We start from the raw sequence: 20669 nt of genomic DNA, 5'->3' as shown, positions 1-20669 counted from the left end.
TATTATTATTATTATTATTATTATTATTATATTTTTTTCATAATTTTTTTCAGAGAGTATTTTAGTATTTTTTTAAGAGGAGAGTTGCTGACCCAGTGACAGATTACAGGCTGCACATCCCAATGGTGCTCTATTGGATTGAGATCTGGTGACTGTGGAGGCCATTGGAGTACAGCAAACTCATTGTCATGTTCAAGAAACCAGTTTGAGATGATTTGAGCTTTGTGACATGGTGCATTATCCTGCTGGAAGTAGCCATCAGAAGATGGGTACACTGTGCTCATTAAGGGATGGACATGGTCAGCAACAATACTCAGGTATGCTGTGGCATGCTCAGGTATGCTGTGGCATGCTCAATTGGTACTAAGGAGCCCAAAGTGTGCCAAGAAAATATCCCCCACACCATTACACCACCACCACCACCAGCCTGAACCGTTGATAAAAGGCAGGATGGATCCATGCTTTCATGTTGTTTACGCCAAATTTTGACCCTACCATCTGAATGTCGCAGCTGAAATTGAGACTCATCAGACCAGGCAACTTTCCAATCTTCTGTTGTCCATTTTTGGTGAGCCTGTGCAAATTGTAGCCTCAGTTTCCTGTTCTTAGCTGTCAGGAGTGGCACCTGGTGTGGTCTTCTGCTGCTGTAGCCCATCTGCTTCAAGGTTCCACGTGTTGTGCGTTCAGAGATGGTATTCTGCATACCTTGGTTGTAACGAGTGGTTATTTGAGTTACTGTTGCCTTTTTATTGTCTCGCACCAGTCTGCCCATTCTCCTCAGACATCAACAAGGCATTTTCGTCCACACAACTGCCGCTCACTGGATATTTTCTCTTTTTCGGACCATTCTCTGTAAACCCTAGAGATGGTTGTGCATGAAAATCCCAGTAGAGCAGCAGTTTCTGAAATAGTCAGACCAGCCCGTCTGGCACCAACAACCATGCCACGTTCAAAATCACTTAAATCCCCTTTCTTCCCCATTCTGATGCTCGGTTTGAACTTCAGCAAGTCATCCTCACCATGTCTACATGCCTAAATGTAATTGGTTGCTGCCATGTGATAGGCTGATTAGCTATTTGTGTTAACAAGCAATTGAACAGGTGTACCTAATAAAGTGGCCAGTGAGTGTATATATCTGAAACTTCTGTAAATTTGGAAGGCTAACTCACCATGGTACTTGTCAGTATACAGCTGTCCTCACAGTTGCTGGCGTCATAGTCTGTATCCATCCTAACTGTTATTATGCGTTCTGAGTGGTGGTGTAGCGGTGATCCAACATGTTCTCCTCTCTGCTCGGACAGTTAATAAACTGCTTGTATTTCAGTATTTCAGAGTCTGTCCTAAATTCCCTTTTTTAAAAACTCTGTTATGCTGTAATCCTATAATTAGAACATCTTTGGCGGCTGTAGGTGGGATTCACACGGCTAAACTTAACATTGGCGAAATTACATAAACAGAAACACACATTAAGTAAGAGACAGCGTCCAGCCTTTGCTTCTACGCATGCCGGCATCTTGACCAGGTCCGGCAATAATGAAGGACGCAATCAGTGGTAATCCAATCAGTAGTCTGCAGTGATTTCACTTGACCAGTGACGCACTGACATGGTGATGATTGTCTGCAACCAATCATTTGTCTGCAGTGACCCTTTCGGAGATGAGAAAAACACAGGTGTGGAAACGATATGGATCAAACTCGGACGAAGACAGGTCTGAACTGACCCGAATGCAAAGACAATTTTTTTGTGTCCATGGGTTCGACAGTTTCTGAGCGCCAGACACTTCAACCCGTAATTAGAAAACAGGGATGATTTATTGACACTTGATTATTTGACAACGGAGCTCTGAACCATTTATTTTTCTCTTTTCTTTTTGAAACTTGACCCTTGACCCTGTCTTACTGTTTTCTTCCCAGACGACTACATCTGCCACAGCTTCTCATACGGCCTGCGCGCTATCATCCAGTGTCTGCCCGCCTGGTTCCGCTTCGTCCAGTGCCTGCGGCGTTACCGCGACACCAAGCGCGCCTTCCCCCACCTGGTCAACGCCGGGAAATACTCCACTACCTTCTTCGTGGTCACCTTCGCTGCACTCTACAGCACACACAAAGGTAGGTAGAGCACGCGCACACACACACACACACACACACACAGCATTGTGTCTGCAGGTCCTTGAAAAGTCTTAAAATATCATAAATTCACTTTTAGAAAAATTAGGCCTTAAACAGTCATTAAAGTCATTAAACAGTCTTAAATTTGAATTCATGATGTCTTCAACCGATCAAATGTTTCAACATAAACATTTTATTAGGTTTCATTTATTCATTTTTGGTCAAAAATTTGTCAAGTTGTCCACTTGTGGGAGAAACAGTTCATAGAATCCTCCGGGTTACCAAATATTTAACTGTTACACCGAGAGAACCGCCAGGCGCTTTTCACTGTCAAGCTGCTTATGTGCCAAAGCACCAGACTCAAAATGAATCTTGAGCCGTTCATTTCCTGATACCCCCAAAGTGACAGACTCCTCAAAATTTATCAGAATTCTTATTACCTACTTACCGGAATAAATTTATCGAGGACAATCGAGTTTTATCTCCACTCCAGGGAATCCTGAAAGTTCAAACTATTTAAACGTTGAACGCCAAATGAACGCTGTCCATTTGAAGCGCTTTCCATTGGAATGTACACCTGGTGGCAGTCAATGTACAACAGCCACAACATTAAAATTACTGACAGGTGAAGAGAATTACATGGATTATCTTCCAATTGGACCTGTCAAGGGGATGGATATATTAGGCAGCAAGTGAACAGTCAGCTCTTGAAGTTAATGTGTTAAAGGAAGGAAAAATGGGCAAGCGTAAGGGTCAGAGCATCTCCAAAACGACAGGTCATGTGGGGGGTTCCCCGGTAACTAGTGGTTAGTACCTACGAAAACTGGTCCAAAGAAGGAAAACCAGAAGGAAAAAAGTTAATGTTGGCTTTGATAGAAAGGTGTCAGAATGCACAGTGCATCGCAGCTTGCTGCGTATGGGGCTGCCTAGCCGCAGGCCAGTCAGAGTGCCCATGCTGACCACCCCAGAAAGCGCTTACAAAAAGCATGTGAGCATCAGAACTGGACCATGGAGCAATGGAAGAAGGTGGCCTGGTCCGATGAATCACGTTTTCTTCTACATCATGTGGATGGGCGGGGTTAGGGTCCAATCCAATGGAGCATCTGTGGGATGTGCTGGAACAACAAACCCGATCCATGGTCTCCATGGATCCGGCCTCATGGGCCCCACCACACAACTTTCAGGACTTAAAGGATCTGCTGCTAACGTCTTGGTGCCAGATACCACAGGACGGTTCCGGTAACGTCTTTTGTGTTTTTGCTACTTCTTTGAATCGCATCCCAAACTACCTTTTTTTTTTTTACAATTACATTGCATTTAGCAGACGCTTTTATCCAAAGCGACTTACAATTATTCAAACACCGACGGACGCAGCCATCAGGAGCAATTAGGGGTTAAGTGTCTTGCTCAAGGACACTACAGTATGCTAGCAGGAGGAGCCTGGGATCGAACCAGCAACGTTTAGATTACTAGAAGACCAGCGCTACCTCCTGAACTACCATCCCCTATACCATCCCCTGATTTTGGATTACGGATCTCGGATTATTTAAACTGTGATATCCTTACTCTTTCATGGCTTTGACCCTTGCCTGAACTGTCTTTTCGGATTTTGGAACGTGGACTCGACGCCGGCATCGATGCCTACCTCCACAGATTGTGGGAACTGTTTGCGCCTGGTCAACAGACTCAGCCCTCTAGAGAAGTCGGTCTTCAAAGACATCAACATCCTGCGTGAGGACGTGAAGAAGTAGGATGAACTTTTTGTGCGTCTGACCTCCATCGCTAGTGCTCAGGCTAAGCACATCTCCTACTCCATGTCCTCCGCTGTGATCGGACCGGACGTAGACTCCACTCTCCCATGACCCGGATCCATTCTCACTGTGGGTGAGTCGGATCTATCTGACGCCCTGCGGCTATGATAGAGGAGCCATGGCCCAAGTCCCGGACCTGTTCCACCCCAGAGCCTTGGACCCTGGCGGCAAGCCATGGCCGGCGTGTGCACTTCTTGCACTGCTCTATGCCGGAGACTCTCTGGCTGGAGAACAGATTCCAAGCCCTGGAGCCCGCAGTCGATGCCAGAGATATGCGGGAATTCCCTCCTTTGGGGGGGGGCTCACAGTCCACCATGGCATCGAGGGCACCAAGACGTCTCTTCCGCCGCCGGCCTCGTTCTGACTGTCGCCAGACTATCCATCGCCTTTGCGGGCCTCCGCTCCCGAGCCAGTTGGTGGTTTTCAACACCGCAGAGCGCTGCCTCAACTCCCGCAGCGCAAACTCGGCCCATTGGGGCTGCCCAGCGGCCACTGGCTTGGACCGCCTGCCTGCCCCGCCTCCGGGAGGACGGTGCTCTCCTAGCTCAGCTGCTGCTGTCCCTCAGAACTCCTCTGCTGCCAGACCTCCATCCATGCTCATTGTCGGCTCCACCATGGTTCGACACATCACCCTGCCTGCGGCTAAAACCATCTGCCACCCAGGTGCTCTTGTCCGGGATATAGACTCCAGAATCCCACAGCTGCTGGATCAAAATTCATTTGCGTCCACTGTTCTTATCCACGTCGGAACCAATGAGCTCAGGAACAAACAATCGGAGACACTTAAAGAATACTTTACGAAGCTTATTGACAGTCTTCTACAGAATTCACGTCTTTTGAACACCTTGCTATATCTATAAACTGCAGTGCCCCGATTTGAATCATCGCTGTCCATTGGCCACCAAAATCTAAATGTGGCTTTCTTGATGAACTCTCTGAGCTACCGTCCGAGGTCTCCACTGATTATGATTGTGTAATTATCTCAGGTGATTTTAATATTTATGTTGACAATCAAACAGACCCAGATGCTCAACACTTCATTAGCCTATTGGAGGCATTTGACCTCACTCAGCACGTTTCTGGACCCACCCACAATAAGGGCCATACTCTGGACTTAGTCATATCAAAAGGACTAAATATCACTGTACCCTATGTCATGGATGTTGCTATTTCAGATCACCGTTGCATTTTCTTTGACATGTCTGCTCTTCCTGTACAACAGAGGGGTACCCGAACAATTAAAAAACGGATCGTTTACAAGAATACCATTGAAACCTTTAAGAGAATTGTAAATGAGTTACCGCTGTCCAAGGCAACATCAACTAAGGATCCTGTGAACAACTTTAACTCCAATATACAAAATATCATTGATAAGATTGCACCTGTTAAAACAAAAAACATAGAAAAACAAAAAGCCCCCTGGAGAAATGGAGCAGTTATTAGGCAGCTTAAGAGAGAGTGTCGCCAGGCAGAACGAAAATGGAGAGATTTTCAGGTTCATCATGAAATTTACAAGGATAGACTCAAATGATACAATATAGAAATTAAACAGGCCAGACAGTCTTTCTTCTCTAAAATATTTAATGAAAACCTCAACAATAGTAAAGTGCTCTTCTTCACTGTTGATCGACTTATTAATCCACCATCTACAAGCCCGTCAGAGATGCTCTCCACTGAAAGAAGTGAGGAGTTCGCTACATTCTTCAGTAACAAAATTCTAGCTATCAGACAGAATATTAGTGCCTCAACATCCAGAAATGAACCTACCCTTCAGTTACCCAGTAATATGACTGCTGCCATGTCTCATTTCGTCCCCTTAGACATAAAAAGACTGGACGATATTGTTGGTCAGCTCAGGTCCTCCACCTGCTGCCTGGAGCCCCTCCCTACCACATTTTTTAAACAGTTTTTAACTGCCTAGCACATAAGGTATTAGACATTTCAAATGGCTCTCTTCAATCAGGTATATTCCCTGCAGCATTTAAAACAGCTGTCATTAAACCACTCCTGAAGAAGAGCAATCTAGATGCAACAGTTATTGCCAACTACAGGCCGCTACAGCTTAACAGCTATCTAACCTCAAACAGTCTTTTAGACACCTATAGATCTGGCTTTCGACCTCACCATAGCACAGAAACAGCACTTATTAAAGTTCTGAACAATCTACACATAAACACTGATGCAAAAAAACTATCTGTTCTTCTGCTCCTGGATCTCAGTGCTGCCTTCGACACTGTTGACCATCACATTTTATTAGCGAGATTACAAAAATAGGTTGGCCTATCTGGCCTGGTTCTAAATTGGTTCAAAACCTACCTACAGGACAGGCCTTTCTTCGTGTCCATTGGAGATTTCGCGTCAAACAAAGTGGATATTGTATGTGGAGTGCCCCAAGGATCGATTCTGGGACCATTATTGTTTAACCTCTATATGCTTCCACTGGCACATATTGTAAAGAAACACAAAATAAATTACCACAATTATGCAGATGATTCACAACTACACATATCCCTATCTCCTGATGACCTACTCCCCATACACTCCCTCACTCAGTGTATTAATGTTATTAATGCATGGATGTCAAAGAACTTTTTACAACTGAACAAAGACAAAACAGAAATACAGTAATTTCCGGACTATTAGCCGCTACTTTTTATCCACGCTTTGAACCTCGCGGCTTATCCAGTGACGCGGCTAATTTATGGATTTTTCCTGCTTTCACAAGCTTCATGCCGCCAAAAAACTGAGCAAAAAACACATTATGTGACGGTGCTCAGTTTTTTGGCGGCATGAAGCTTTCATTAGACCAATGAAATTGCCGAACGGGTTAAAGTGAAACAATGTAACTGTTAAGATTAAATCGAGCACGCTCAAACTTCCCACCATTTACGGTCGTCATTTCATCACCCTTATCATGGCAAAGACACAAAGAAATGCATATGATGCAGCTTTCAAGTTGAAGGCGATCGATCTGGCTGTTGGAAAAGGAAATAGAGCTACTGCACGGGAGCTTGGCCTTAATGAGTCGATGATAAGACGTTGGAAACAGCAGCGTGAGGAACTGACTCGGTGCAAAAAAACAATAAAAGCTTTCAGAAGGACGAAAAGCAGATGGCCCGAACTACAAAATGAGCTCGAAGACTGGGTCAACACACAGAGAGCAGACGGCCGAGGTGTTTCAACTGTGCAGATCCGACTGAAAGCCAAAACAATCGCCACCGCAATGAAGTTTGAGGATTTTAGAGGTGGACAATCGTGGTGTCTGCCAGTGGGTCCTGACAGCGTGGAGCTTTGTCAAAAAATCCACTATCATCAACGGGTTTGGAAAGGCCGGACTGCTGCGTGTTGACGAGGGCAGCATAAGCTCAGCGGGGAATTTGCCTCCGGATGAAAGTGACGAGAGCGACAATGAAAACGATCCAACATCGGATGAAGCAATTCTGAGGCTATTCAACTCTTGACACCGAAGGAGATGACTTCAGTGGTTTCAGTGCGCAGGCGGAGGAAGATAGTGACCAACGACTTTCTTGGTCGGCTACTGTTTACCGCAATTTTTTTATTTTTGTTACAAACCGTGTTTTGTTAAGGCACCTGCGGCTAATAGACGTGCGGCTTATTTATGTTCAAAATAAATATTTTTTTTAAATTCAGTGGGTGCGGCTTATATTCAGGTGCGCTTAATAGTCCGGAAATTACGGTACTCATCTTTGGTGCAAAGGCTCAAAGACAGAAAATTGCAGCTCATCTTAGTTCTCTGTCCCTATAGAGCAAGAATGAAGCCAAAAATCTGGGTGTAATCATAGACGCGATCTAAATTTTAAGAGCCATATAAATCAAATCACAAAATCAGTCTTCTACCATCTAAAACACATTTCAAAATTAAGGGGTTTCCTGTCAAAAGCAGACTGCAAAAAATGTATCCGTGCATTCATAACGAGTAGATTGGACTACTGTAATGGCCAATTCACTGGCCTCCCGAAATCAGCTGTGCAGCGGCTACAGTTAATCCAAAATGCGACTGCACGCGTTCTCACTGGGACAAAAAAGTTTGAACATATCACGCCTGTTTTTAGATCTCTACATTGGCTTCCCTTTCAAAACTAGAATTGATTTTAAGATTCTGCTACTTGTATATAAAGCTATAAATGGCTTTGCACCTCAGTATATAAAATAAATGCTAATTATACACGAACCAGCAAGAACTCTCAGGTCCACAGGCAGTGGTCTTTTAACTATCCCTCGTACCAACTCTAAAGCAGGAGAAGCTGCCTTCTGTATCTATGCCCCAAGTAAATGGAACACCCTACCAAGGACCTGAGAGAGGCCCCCACACTGAACACTTTTAAAAGCAGGTTAAAAATCTTGCTGTTCGCTACAGTCTATGACTGATTGACTGACGTCTGTCTGTCTGTCTGTCTGTCTGTCTGTCTGTGTTACTTACTACAGTGAGAGGATAATAAGAAGGGTGTGTTTTTGGAGAGATAAGGTCAAAAGGATCTCCCTCCCGAGGTCCCGAATGAAAAAATTGACCCGTAATTTAGGGAAGCTAATTAAAGGACCGTGACTGGATTAAGATGAGACGCTGCACACAGTTGAAATTTCCGTTTCCAGTGAGGGCTACCACTTCCGGTTACGGTGACGTCTTTGCTCTGCGTTACTTCGTTGAGATGAGATGGTACACACTGTTGACTCGATACAGATGAGGAGATTTCTGGTTCCGGTGAGAGCTACCACTTCCGGTTCCGGTGACGTCTTCACTTGTGCGCTGTTGCTGCTGCTGTTGCTGCTGTTTTTGCTGCTGGTACAGTAGCCGCTAGTGTTGTTATTGCTGCTGGTGGTGTTGTTGGTGGTGCTAACCTTATACCTTAACTGGTGTTGTCGTTGCCGCTGCTAACCTTATACCTAAACTTAACCATCTCTGACCTTATTCCTTAACCTAATCATCTCAAACATTGTACCTAAACATAACAATCCCTAAACTTATACCTAAACTTAACCATCTCTTACCTTATACCCTAATCTAAATATCTCTAACTTTGTACCTCAATTCAACATCTCTATCATCTCTAACCTGAGTGACTTTTACGGTTCTGGTGAGGTCTTTGTGTGTGCGTTGTTGCTCCTGCTTTGGTTTTGCTGTTGTTGCTGCTGGTGTTGATGTTGCTGCTATTTCTGTTGCTGTGGTTGTTTCTGTTGTGATAATACATTTAGAGGATCATAATCAGGGTGTGTTTTCAGAGAGAGAGAGAGTCAAAAGGATCTCAAGATTTTTTTTTTCAAGATTTTTCTTTATTTGTCACATACATATACATACTTCCATACATATATGCAGTGAAATGTAATGCAACGCACCCGGTGATAGCACACAATATGTCCTAGGAAAAAATAGAAAATAAAATAAAAAGTAGAAAATTCCTTTCTAATAGACCGACTAACTGACTCCTCCGGATCTCCCTCCCAAGTCTAATTGAAAACTTGACCCGTAACTTAGGGTCGCTAATTAAAGGACCGTGACTGGATTAAGATGAGCTGGTGCACGCAGTTGAAATTTCCGTTTCCGGTGAGGTTTACCGGTTCCGGTGACGTCTTGGCTGTGCTTTACTTCGTTGAGATGAGATGGTACACACTGTTGACTCAATACAGATGAGGAGATTTCTGGTTCCGGTGAGAGCTACAGCTTTCGGTCCCGGTGACGTCTTTGCTTGTGCACTGTTGCTGTTGCTGTTTTTGTTGCTGCTGTTGTCTGCTGCTGGTATTGTCACTGCTGATGTTGTCCTTGCTGCTGCTGCTGGTGCTGTTGTTGGTGCCGCTAACCTTATACCTTAACTGGTGTTGTCGTTGCTGCTGCGAACCTTATACCTAAACTTGACTCTCGCTTACCTTATACCTCAACTTAACGTAACCTTATACCTCGACTTAACCATCTCTAACCTGAGTGACCTTTCCAGTTCCGGTGAGAGCTACCACTTCCGGTTCCGGTGACGCCTTTGGGTGTACGTTGCTGCTGTTGTTGCTGTTGGTGTCGATGTTGCTGCTGCCGTTGTAGTTGTTTCTGTGGCTGTTGTTGCTGCTGTTGTTGTTTTCTGTTGCTGTTGCTGCTGTGGTTGGAGTCGCTTTTATTGTTGTTTTTGTTGTCTTTGTTGTTGCTTTTGTTGTTGCTGTTCTTTCAGGGGCATTCTTTCGTTATGACCGGCTGATAACTATGTTCTCTCTTTCTTTTTTGTATTTCTTTGTAAAGCGCATTGTGTTACCCTGGTATGAAATGCGCTCTATAAATAAAGTGTGACTTGACTTGACTTGACAGGACACCTTCAGAGGTCCTGTGGAGTACATGCCTTGACGGGTCAGAACTGTTTTGGCGGCACAAGGGGGAGCTGCACAATATAAGTGGTTATTAGTGGTGGTTTTATTGTTGTGGCGAATATGTGTATTACTGGGAAGCAGCAAGACTCGGCAATAAAAAATATAACCCTTTTTAAGAATTGTAAAATTTGTTACAACAAAAAAAATCATATAAAATGGTGTAGTCACTTCACTTTTAGAATAAACTATATTTGGGTTCTGCTTTCAGCCAGTGCCCTACTTTGCATAGAACACCAGCCTTGATTCTGGTTGTGTGTATGTGGCTTTAATGTTGGTTTGTTTTGAAACGGCGGCTGAATTTTTTGGAACAGTTGTCACATTATGATTCATGAACCTTGGTACAGCAACCCAGTTGTGACTAAGTCACCATCAGTGAGCATCCTAAAAGGCAAATTAGAGGTAAATAAAGGTTACGTGTGGCCTCCTGCCGACTAAAGCTGTATTAAAGTGTCACTTGGTTGGGGTTGTCAGGCTTCAAAACACATGTAGACTGTTGGGACGGGGAAGGCAGAAAGTGACCTTGAGAGACAATTCCTTGCAGCCGACCTCAGTTTCTTCCGCCCATCACCGCAGAGAGCTTTCTAATGGAAACAGACCAGGCTCCTACAACACCGTCAGGGGTAAACAAGGTTCTCCTCTCACAATGTGGAACGGAGGCTTTTCAGTCTCAGGGCCAGAGAGAGGGAGGAAGCGAATAAAAGGATAGAAAACAGTAAGGAGGTGGAGATGGTAGAGGAGCGTGTGGCAGTCATTAAAAGTCAAGTCACTCTCCATCAGACCGCGCCACAATTATACAGCGATAGTTCCGACACAGAAACGTTATCACAAAGGAATGTCGGTACAAAGACGCAGCATCCAGTGAATGAAGCCGTCATCTCCTATCACGGCTTCACACAGATCCACCCACACATCAGAGCCGACAGTAACACCACTCAATTTTTGAGATTAGCGATGACGATTATATTTATGTATTCACCAGAAAAATACCAGTGATGAAACTTCGCTCCATCCCTTTCAAATGACTACATGTGAATGCGATTTCCGAACTTGACTTCTTTCATTTTTTGGACAAAATCTTAAATCACTCCGCTTGCTTCGGAAGCTAACTGCCCGTCAAGCGGTGTAAGATGGAACCGGCCCGGGCGAGAGGCGAGAAAATTGGGTGGAAAGGAGACGGGGGAAAACAAGGGACGGAAATAAAGAACGAGAGAGAAAGTGATAGAGACAGGGGTTCCAAGAGAGACAAAGAGGTAGAGAGAGAGAAAGACAGACAGTGGAAAAGAAGAAATAGGATGCGAATGCATAGAGGGAAGTAGATTCAGATAGATTGGTAAATGCAGACAGACAGACAGACAGCTTGTTAGGCGAGGCATCCATTAAACCATATCCTCCCCACTGAGTGAGTTCCTCTGGTCTGAAGTGTGAGACCCTTCGCTAATGGCCTCACTTCATCTGCTATTCTGTAAGAAGCGCTCTTTCTTTTATCCCGCATGGTAATGGAGAGCCAGAGACCCAGTGCTGTTTAAGTGAGGGGAGAAGGAGGACACACACACACACACACTATATACCTTCGATATACGCCATATTTCGAGATTTACTTAACCGCAAATCTCGGCTGCATTGATCTCGATACTGGAACTGGGGTTACGGGAAAATGTGTGTTCTGGAGATGATTGACGGGTTCTCTGTGAGGCAGATTTCTCTTCTTATCCACCAGTCTCAAATCGTATCACAAGGGCATTTAAAAATGTATCTCATCAGTTGATACGATGCATCAAGCTTTCCAGGACGATTAAATTGATCTGTGGCGTTGCGTGAGAATCAATTTCCTCAAATTAGAGCTCCACTTCCTCCCTGTGGTGGATGCCTTATTGTAGCCTGCATTAGAAGTACATTTCAGAAGTTATAGACAGGGCTCGGGCTGGAGCGGGACACAAAGTGTGTATACTATGAACGTGGGCATACTGTAGTACAGGACTGCTCAGCTGGCGGCCAATCAGGCCCACGCATCGTTGACATTGGCCCTTTGAATAAGTTGAAGATCAGCAATAAAAAAAATAAAAAAACACCACAAAAGTTGGACCATTGGTTTCAAAACTAAATATGAGTAAATGTCCTCCAATAAAAAGAGACAGTTTTCCCTGTCGTCCAGCCGTTTCAACCAATCACAACTTGCTCAATTTTTGTCAAACCATTATGGCTACGAAGAAGCAGCATAAAACAAGATGAAAATATATCCAAAAATAGTTCTAATATTTAGAATTTGGGGTCTTTTTTTATACTTTTGCAGTGTACCCACACTGTTACAACAAACAAATTATGTTTATTTGTAGGATTTGTATTTGTAAGAAGTTGAATAGCCACGCTGCAGCATTTCAGTTGATATTAGACTGGTATACTTTATATTTCCAGAGCAGAAATTGGGTGTACTTTGTTTACCTGTATACACACAGCACTACAGTACTGGACAGGACAGACAGTAAGACCGGACCTAAAAGCTTCCAGAGCTGCCGTCACTCCCCAATATCTGTCATGAAGAGCAGCCCAGCAGCAGTGCTGTGTCACTGCCTCCAAGTGTGATGTCTTGTGCCCATCGCTGGGTCCAGATGTAAGAGATGGATGGTGCTTCTGTGAGGAACCTGGCACCGCTCCCAGTGGCTGCTGAATGAATGTGTCACCATGGTTGTTAAAGCAGTTAGAGCCCATGGAGCCTCCTGCATGACCTCAGAGCGGCATCCTGGAAGAGCCCAGCGCTATCTCTCTCGCTCTCTCTCTCTCTCTCTCTCTCTCTCTGCAAGAGGAGGTAGAACATCACTTTACCACAGGACGCGACAGGAAAGGCCACAGCGTTTTGGCACATGCCTGACTGGTATGATGGTGCATATTATAGTGGGTTCATTTGCATATTTACAAGCTACCTCCTTGTCTGAATAAATGTTATCCTGATGAAACTTTAGGTAAGAATGTTTCAAACTTTGAGGTCTGCGCCATTTGATTCTTGAGCCTCAGGTTTTGATCCTCTTTAATACACCGGGATAACTGATGACAGATTTTTATCCCCTCAGAGAAACCTGCTGTTCAGCGCTTTAAATAACTGATTAGACATTGTAGTGAGAGTGTCGATCCGGGAGTCTGAATCATTTTAGGGCACGGGCTGTATTGGACTATACTGTATATCACCAGGTCTGTGCATGCGCCCACATGCACTGCAATAGAATTTGTAAAATAGGATAAAAACGGGGGAAAACATTGAATTTCCATAAATAGAAAATATCTGAATATTTTATTGGGAAGAACAAAGCCTTTACAAATCCTCCTGCTGCTGCAGGTGATTAGAGGCATGCTGGTGTTCAGATGATGAGGGACTTCCTGGTTTAGCCTTCGTCACCCAACACTTTAGGATATGGGTTCTGGCAATTAGACAGTTGATTTATTCCGGATCAATACAAGATCAGGGTTGTGCACAGTGGCTTGGCTGCTGTTTGCTATGCAGGAGAGTTACAGGCCTATTGCTAATTTAAGCCCCAAGGAATGCTCTCTGAGGACTGGCAAGGGGGGTGGGGTTATTTCATATTAGACAGGAATAGTACAGGCCTCCAAAGCACGGTGAACAGTTAAATGGAGAGCAACGCACACACGTGTAGAAGTGAGAGGGCTGAGTGACCATGTTTCCACTGGAGGACCTGGGACAAAGACTACTGTGTCCTCCTGAGGTGTATGTAGCTGGTATATACTACTTTGCCAACCCAGCATTCATAGATACAACCTCAACGCAGAATGAGAAAAAAAGAGGCTAAAAGGTGAACAGAAGAATGCAAAATATCCTGCTGGTCTTTGTAAGACAGAGAAAAAGGAACAAAAAGAACTAGTGAAGAAATCCTGCAGGAAATGTTGAGAGCAATCAGACACAAAAGAGCACAGGGGGAACAATGAAGATGGATGGTCAGCGCAGACAGGAGATGGACTGGTCAGCTGACGGTGGATAAGAGGGATTTAAAGCTAATTGTTATGAATGGGATTGAGCGCGGTCAGAGAGGGCTATCAATAAATTACACGATGATGGGAGACAAAGCGACAGAACACGGGACGAGGAAAGGTTAGAGGAGATGAGGAGAGGGGGGATACATAAGAGGAGGGAAGAAGTGATCAAAATTGAGGGGAGGAGAGGAAAAGGTAGAAGAGAAGGAGAGGAGAGGAAAAGATGGGAGAGGAGGGGAGAGGAGAGCAGAGCAGATCTGTAATTACCAGCCTGGGGCTGAACACATATCTGCTGGACACTGCGAGCATAGAAATGAGCCCAGAGCTGACAGCTTTAAGAACTTCATTTTACACACTGGGCTGCTCATTATGGGGCGAATACACACACACACACCCACACACACACAAATAGAGATCCTATCAGGCTGGTGGACTTGCGTGCTCTAGTCAGTTCTCTATTTTTGCTCCGACCTCCTGAACTCATATTCACCCCTGACGAGGCCACACCCACTCCCTTGCACATGGACCCAGATCAGCTCCATCCCTCCATGACCATTAACCTTGGTTTGTCAATGGACAATACCAAAGATCTGCAGCTAAGATTGCACACAGTATGAAAAGCAAAACATCTAAATGACTACTCTTGAGGGAGAATTAACCAGACAATGAGCAGACATCTCATATCATAACACAAGATAAGATGAATAAGGACCGATTGTTTTTCCATTGTGCTTATCAGTAGGAATTGGGACTGTTGCATGAAATAACAACGTTCTGTACCTTAAATACTATATCTATCCTGTCCATCTTGTTACCTGCCTACCTACCAAAGGGGTGTGTGTGTGTGTGTGTGTGTGTGTGTGTGTGTGTGTGTGTGTGTGTGTGTGTGTGTGTGTGTGTGTGTGTGTGTGTGTGTGTGTGTGTGTGTGCCTGTCTCCGTGACAGCCAAACCACTAAGCACTTGTGACAGGGGCTGGAGACCGCTGTTTGCCCCTGTTGAACTTCAATTCAATGGCCGTCTCCCCGCACTCAGACCATGTAATGACCCTCGTGGCCAGGCCGCCTCGTACAAAGATCTCTGCTGAGCCTTGGTTAAATACCTCAATACGGTTGGACACTCCCGCCGAGCAAAATTGAAAAACCGCATTGGCATTTATCCTCGAGTGAATCCGACCTATTGTTTGGGACGAAGCCTCGACCTACGTCTGGGGGGGAATCTCACTGCCGCCCAGTCAGTTCCTAAAACGGAGCGCAGGGACTAATTCTGCAGAGAGATGGTGTGAGCCAGAGCAGCAAGGAATGACTGAGCATCCACGCTTATAATTATCTGTTAAAAATGTCGAGCTCTGCTGTGGCGCCGCATCGGTCGTTTGCAGGAAGAGACACAGTCACCAAGATGGATGGGAGCAGGGCTCTTAATCTGTCTGGGGGGCCTTGTCTGGGCCTGTGTGACTCAGTTTTAGACCATAGACGGTAAATCAGCGTCTGGTGAAGAAAAAGAGAAGAGAAGAGAAAAAGAGAAACTGGCGAAAGCAAATTGCCGACATATGTTTATTTTCTGAATGCTGAAGTGAACCTTTGTGAGTGAAGTTTTTCTGAAATGAAATATCCTTGTGTTTGTTTATTTTTGACAAAGTTTTGGTCTTGTGCTTGCTAATGCTGACTGAGGAAGAAGCACAGAGGCTGCTAGACATGAACAAAACATTAACTAAACAACCTCCCCAATGTCCAAAGTTCACCGCCATGTTATTTTATTATATTTGAAGACCTTCAGGTGAGCCATGTGTTACCTGCATCCTACCTGTGTGTAAGAGGGAAAAGGTCGACATGGCAACCTGAGTGTTGTACTGAGATATTTGTGGTTGAGCTGAATTTCCGACGGCACTGTACAGTATATCAGCGCAACGACCGATTCCTTGTTTCTTAACTTGAATGATCACACAGCTTTTAAAACAGACACAAAGATGCCGGACGACATAAATGCAGACCTTAACATGTTCGCACCCGTACACACATGCAAACGTACTTGTGCATACACACACACACACAAAATGACAAACGCAGACATCGTAAGAATCTTGTCAGTGACTCAAAACACTGACTTATAATGAGCCAAGTAAGGACCACATATGAGATTTACGGTTGGTTTATTGCATCCAATATGCCAATATTAGCAATTTAAAAATTGCAGTCAAAAATCAGGGATCAGGTTTGAAAATGTAACTGACTCTTGTGGCTGAATCATAAACTTAATACAAGTTGTGAAATATAGTGTGTGACTTGTGCTATTTATAGTGTAGGAGTATTTATTGTAAGTGATCACCCTCTGGTGGCCAATAAGGGAAATACACTATCACTGCCATACTGTTCAACCACTGTAACAACCATTTATTACTTTATTTTTTTTTAAATATGGCATCCTCATTGAGAAATTGCTTGAAATAAAATAATAAAAACAAATTGATTTTTAATGGATTTCAACGTCATCTTGTGCTTGTGTTTGTGTGTTCCAGACCAGAAACACGCGGATGCAGACATGTTCTTCTACCTGCTGATCGTGTTCTCGGCCATCAGTTCTCTCTACACACTGATCTGGGACCTGCGCATGGACTGGGGCTTATTTGACCGTGGAGCTGGAGAGAACACGTTTCTCAGAGAAGAGATTGTTTACCCGCACAAGGTAGAACTACACGTAAAGTACTGTGTGTAATACACACAGATAGACACACATGGATGGATGGACGCTGATATATGGACACGCACATACGTATAGGCAGAAAAGCACATGATCAAAACAAAAGGAAAACAATCACACATCCGTATACCAATACGATAAGTACACACACATATACTGTATATACACATACATACACACACACACACACACACACGCACGCATATATATATATATATATATATATACATACACACACACACACATATACGTATAACATACATATACACACACATTTACATAAACACTACATATATATATATATATATATACACACACACACACACACACACACATAGGGCACCATAATCACCCACTCACCCACTTATTCCAATGTATGTCTTCTTCCAGGCGTACTACTACTGTGCCATCATCGAGGATGTGATCCTGCGCTTTGCCTGGACCATCCAGCTCTCTCTGACCACCATAACAAAAGTCCATTCTATGGCTGATATCGTCGCCACTGTGCTGGCTCCGCTGGAGGTCTTCAGGTGGGTCGGATGACAAAAGCGTATGACATTCACTTAATTTCTTCACTCCCATTCTGCATTTTACACAGGGTCAGCTCTTCTCACCTTGGGTTACTTCTCTACTCCCCGACGAAAGAGAAAGGAAACAAAAACTCTTAAACAATAGCTTCGGTCACCACTCGGGACCTTAATTCAGACATAAAAGGATGCATTCCTTACCCCCACCCCCACCCACCCCTCTCTGCAGGCGGTTCGTGTGGAACTTCTTCCGTCTGGAGAACGAACACCTCAACAACTGTGGTGAGTTCCGTGCCGTGCGAGACATCTCGGTGGCGCCGCTCAACGCTGACGACCAGACGCTGCTGGAGCAGATGATGGACCAGGAGGAAGGGGTCCGGAACCGCTCGGGCAAGAAGACCTGGAAGAGATCCTACAGCCTGTCCCTCCGACGCCCCCTGCTGTCCACATCCCAGTAAGCACCCAGCTGTACCCAGCCAAGTCAGTTACCGTAGGAAACGTTTTTAGTTTTATTTGCGCAACACTGATAAAGATTACATATACGCTCAGGCATAAAGCAGTTTAAACAGCTTCCTTGAAGAAGAAAATAGTACATTTACACAGTGTGCACAACATTGCTTTTCACACTTTCGAAAAATGGCCATCACCGCCCACTTAACAATGGGCTTTATCTATAAACCGTGAGCAGAGTGAATTTGTGGGTGTATGAATATTTCTGAAATTAATTCACAGCCATTTCTGCATTAAACACCGATAATGTAGCTTGAATAGATCAACTATCCATTTCTAAGATCTGAGAAATTATAAGGAATGTGAGCAATGTAAAGAAACAGTATTTTACGTACAAAATGTTTACATACAAACATTTTACATACAAAATACGTTGATAAAGGAGGCCCAATATTCAATTTCATTCAGGCGGGGAATTATAGGCTCTTATTTTTTATTTTCTTATCACAAATAAAACTAATTATATATTTTCACCATATTTTCAATATTCACAGCATGTGAATATTGAAGCATACCTTTTAACAATATATTGGTTTCATTGGTGGAAACACCGACATCAGCCTGTGGCAGTGAAGCTTTACTGTGGATAGAAATATAATGTTTCTGTAACAAATAAATGACTAAAGAAGAAATTCTGAAATTGTGTTTGGCAAGCCAATTAAAACCTGCGACTCTGGTCGCAAAGTCTGGGTGACAACCCAAACTTGGACTCAACACAGCTCTACCTGGTGGAACTATCTTGTAGGAATCCCATTTCAATACTGCTGATGCAATCAAAGCAGATGTAAATGTGTTTCAGAATCAAAACAGGCCCCTTATATTTCTTTATTTACTCGGGACATTACAGAGTGAGAGATGTTTGTGCAGGAAGCATTGTTTTTGTTTTCATCTTCCTTCGTAGATCCAAGAAGGACACGAAGGTACTGATCGAAGATACGGACGACGAGGCCTTCAGCTGAATCCCGAATAGCAGCATATGCAGATGCGCGCGCACGTGCACACACACTCACACGCACACGCACACACACACACACACACACACACACACACACTCAAAAGGAAAATTACCAACACACACACATTCAAAAGGACAATGACATACAAACACACACCTACACCCACAGCTACCCACACACACACACATGCACACACCGCAGAAACAGAAAAACAACACAGAGACAACCCACGGAAGCACAAGCACAGTTGAATACTCCGACGGAGCCAACAGGCAGCCATGCAGACGGACGCTGGAGGAGGAGACCACACTGCCCCAGGACTTTCAGTCTTTTTCTGTTGTTTAAAAAAAAACAAACAAAAAAAAAACAGACTTTTTAGTTTTTCAGTTGTTTACTTTGATTTGTTTCTATATATTTTTTACATTTAAAAAACATTTTTGGGGTTCTTTTTTCAAAAAGCTGCTTAGGTATAGGCTCTAGACGACTGTTTACATGTTTTTACTAAGTCAACAGGATCAACAGGGATACATCAAGCCAGAAGACTGATGTTCAACTTTAAAAAAAACAGCCGGAGGAAGGACTCGCCTCCTCCTCCTCACAGCGTCTGAGAAATCAACTGGGTTTCAACTCGTTGGTCTGTTTTTTATACTCCACGGTTTTCGGTTGGCTGATGGGTTTTTGGGTTTTGTTTATTGAGTTGTATTACAGTCCATGTAAGACAATAAAACTGGATGCACTTGCAGGAAAGGTGCATTTACCACAAAAGTAAAACATTTAACAACGAAAAAAAAAAAAAAACCCATTGAGACTGTATAAAATTCATGTTTTTGGTTCAACCATATTTTTAATCTGTAAAAGTTGTTCTATTTTTTGATGTGCGTTATTTGTCTGATATCCTAGTTGGTATGGACAGCAGCATGTGTTATTTATAAGATACAGAATAGCTTGATCATCCACAAATCAATTTTTGATGCATTTTCTAATGTTTTTAATGTTTTTGGTGAGACTTGTGCCATATTTTACGGAAACTAATATTTCAAACCCTGATGTAGACATGAGGACAAAGCTTCCCCTATAACACCATGGTGTCCACATATCAGACCCTCCAAACAGGGCATGAACAGCCAACATAGAAAAATGTCAAAACATAAATTTGTCCAAATCACTTCATATCAAAATGCCCTAATCATATCTTGATGTGCATTGTGATGCTATGAATTAATTACCAAAGCTGTTTCTTCATGAATGTCTGCTCTGCCCTACTTCAGTCTTAACCCGTAGATATCCGTGTATTACGAGAAATCGACATGACCTGAGAAGTATTACTCGTAAATCTTTCAATCTTCACAGAGGCAACAATTCGAAAGTACCGCCTGAGGGGCTGGGTGGAAGTTAGGAAGTTAGTTCTTAGCTCAATCCAGGTTTCTAGTGATGCACTTCACCGAAACCCCAGACACTTGCCGTCACACACTTGCCTAATGTTAGAAAGCACTTTCAAAAAAAAAAAAAAAATGTTTTGAAGTGTTTTAACGTCTGGCGTCCATCTCACCCGTTACCTCCTTTCTGATTCTCCTCCGAACTCCTTCAGCACAGATTTGGTTCGCTCTCGGACTGAACCTTTCGTTGCGAGCAACAATCTATCGGCTGTAACTCCGGGAGCGGGAGGCGCCTCCTGGCCTCCGGAGGAAGGGTACACAAGAGTAAACTGACTCACTGACGT

The 20669-nt window shown here is 43.8% G+C and overlaps 1 protein-coding gene across 1 annotated transcript in view; it reads left to right on the top strand.

The window, feature by feature from the left end:
• The window catches only part of xpr1a (xenotropic and polytropic retrovirus receptor 1a), a gene marked incomplete at its 5' end in the record, with an annotated part of 89410 nt that extends 69862 nt beyond the window's left edge, over positions 1–19548 (top strand). Inside the window, 5 exons of the mRNA XM_080002666.1 lie at positions 1915–2109; positions 16775–16941; positions 17347–17486; positions 17713–17937; positions 18895–19548. Coding sequence (XP_079858792.1) covers positions 1915–2109; positions 16775–16941; positions 17347–17486; positions 17713–17937; positions 18895–18952 — 785 coding nt within the window. The 3' untranslated portion in view covers positions 18953–19548. The remainder of the gene's footprint in view (positions 1–1914; positions 2110–16774; positions 16942–17346; positions 17487–17712; positions 17938–18894) is intronic.
• Positions 19549–20669: the final 1121 nt, after the last annotated feature.

The sequence above is a fragment of the Zeus faber genome, assembly GCF_960531495.2.
Source record: "Zeus faber genome assembly, chromosome: 1".
Taxonomy (NCBI): domain Eukaryota; kingdom Metazoa; phylum Chordata; class Actinopteri; order Zeiformes; family Zeidae; genus Zeus; species Zeus faber.
Note: the sequence above shows the minus strand (reverse complement) of the source record. Positions and strands in the feature narration are given on the sequence as shown.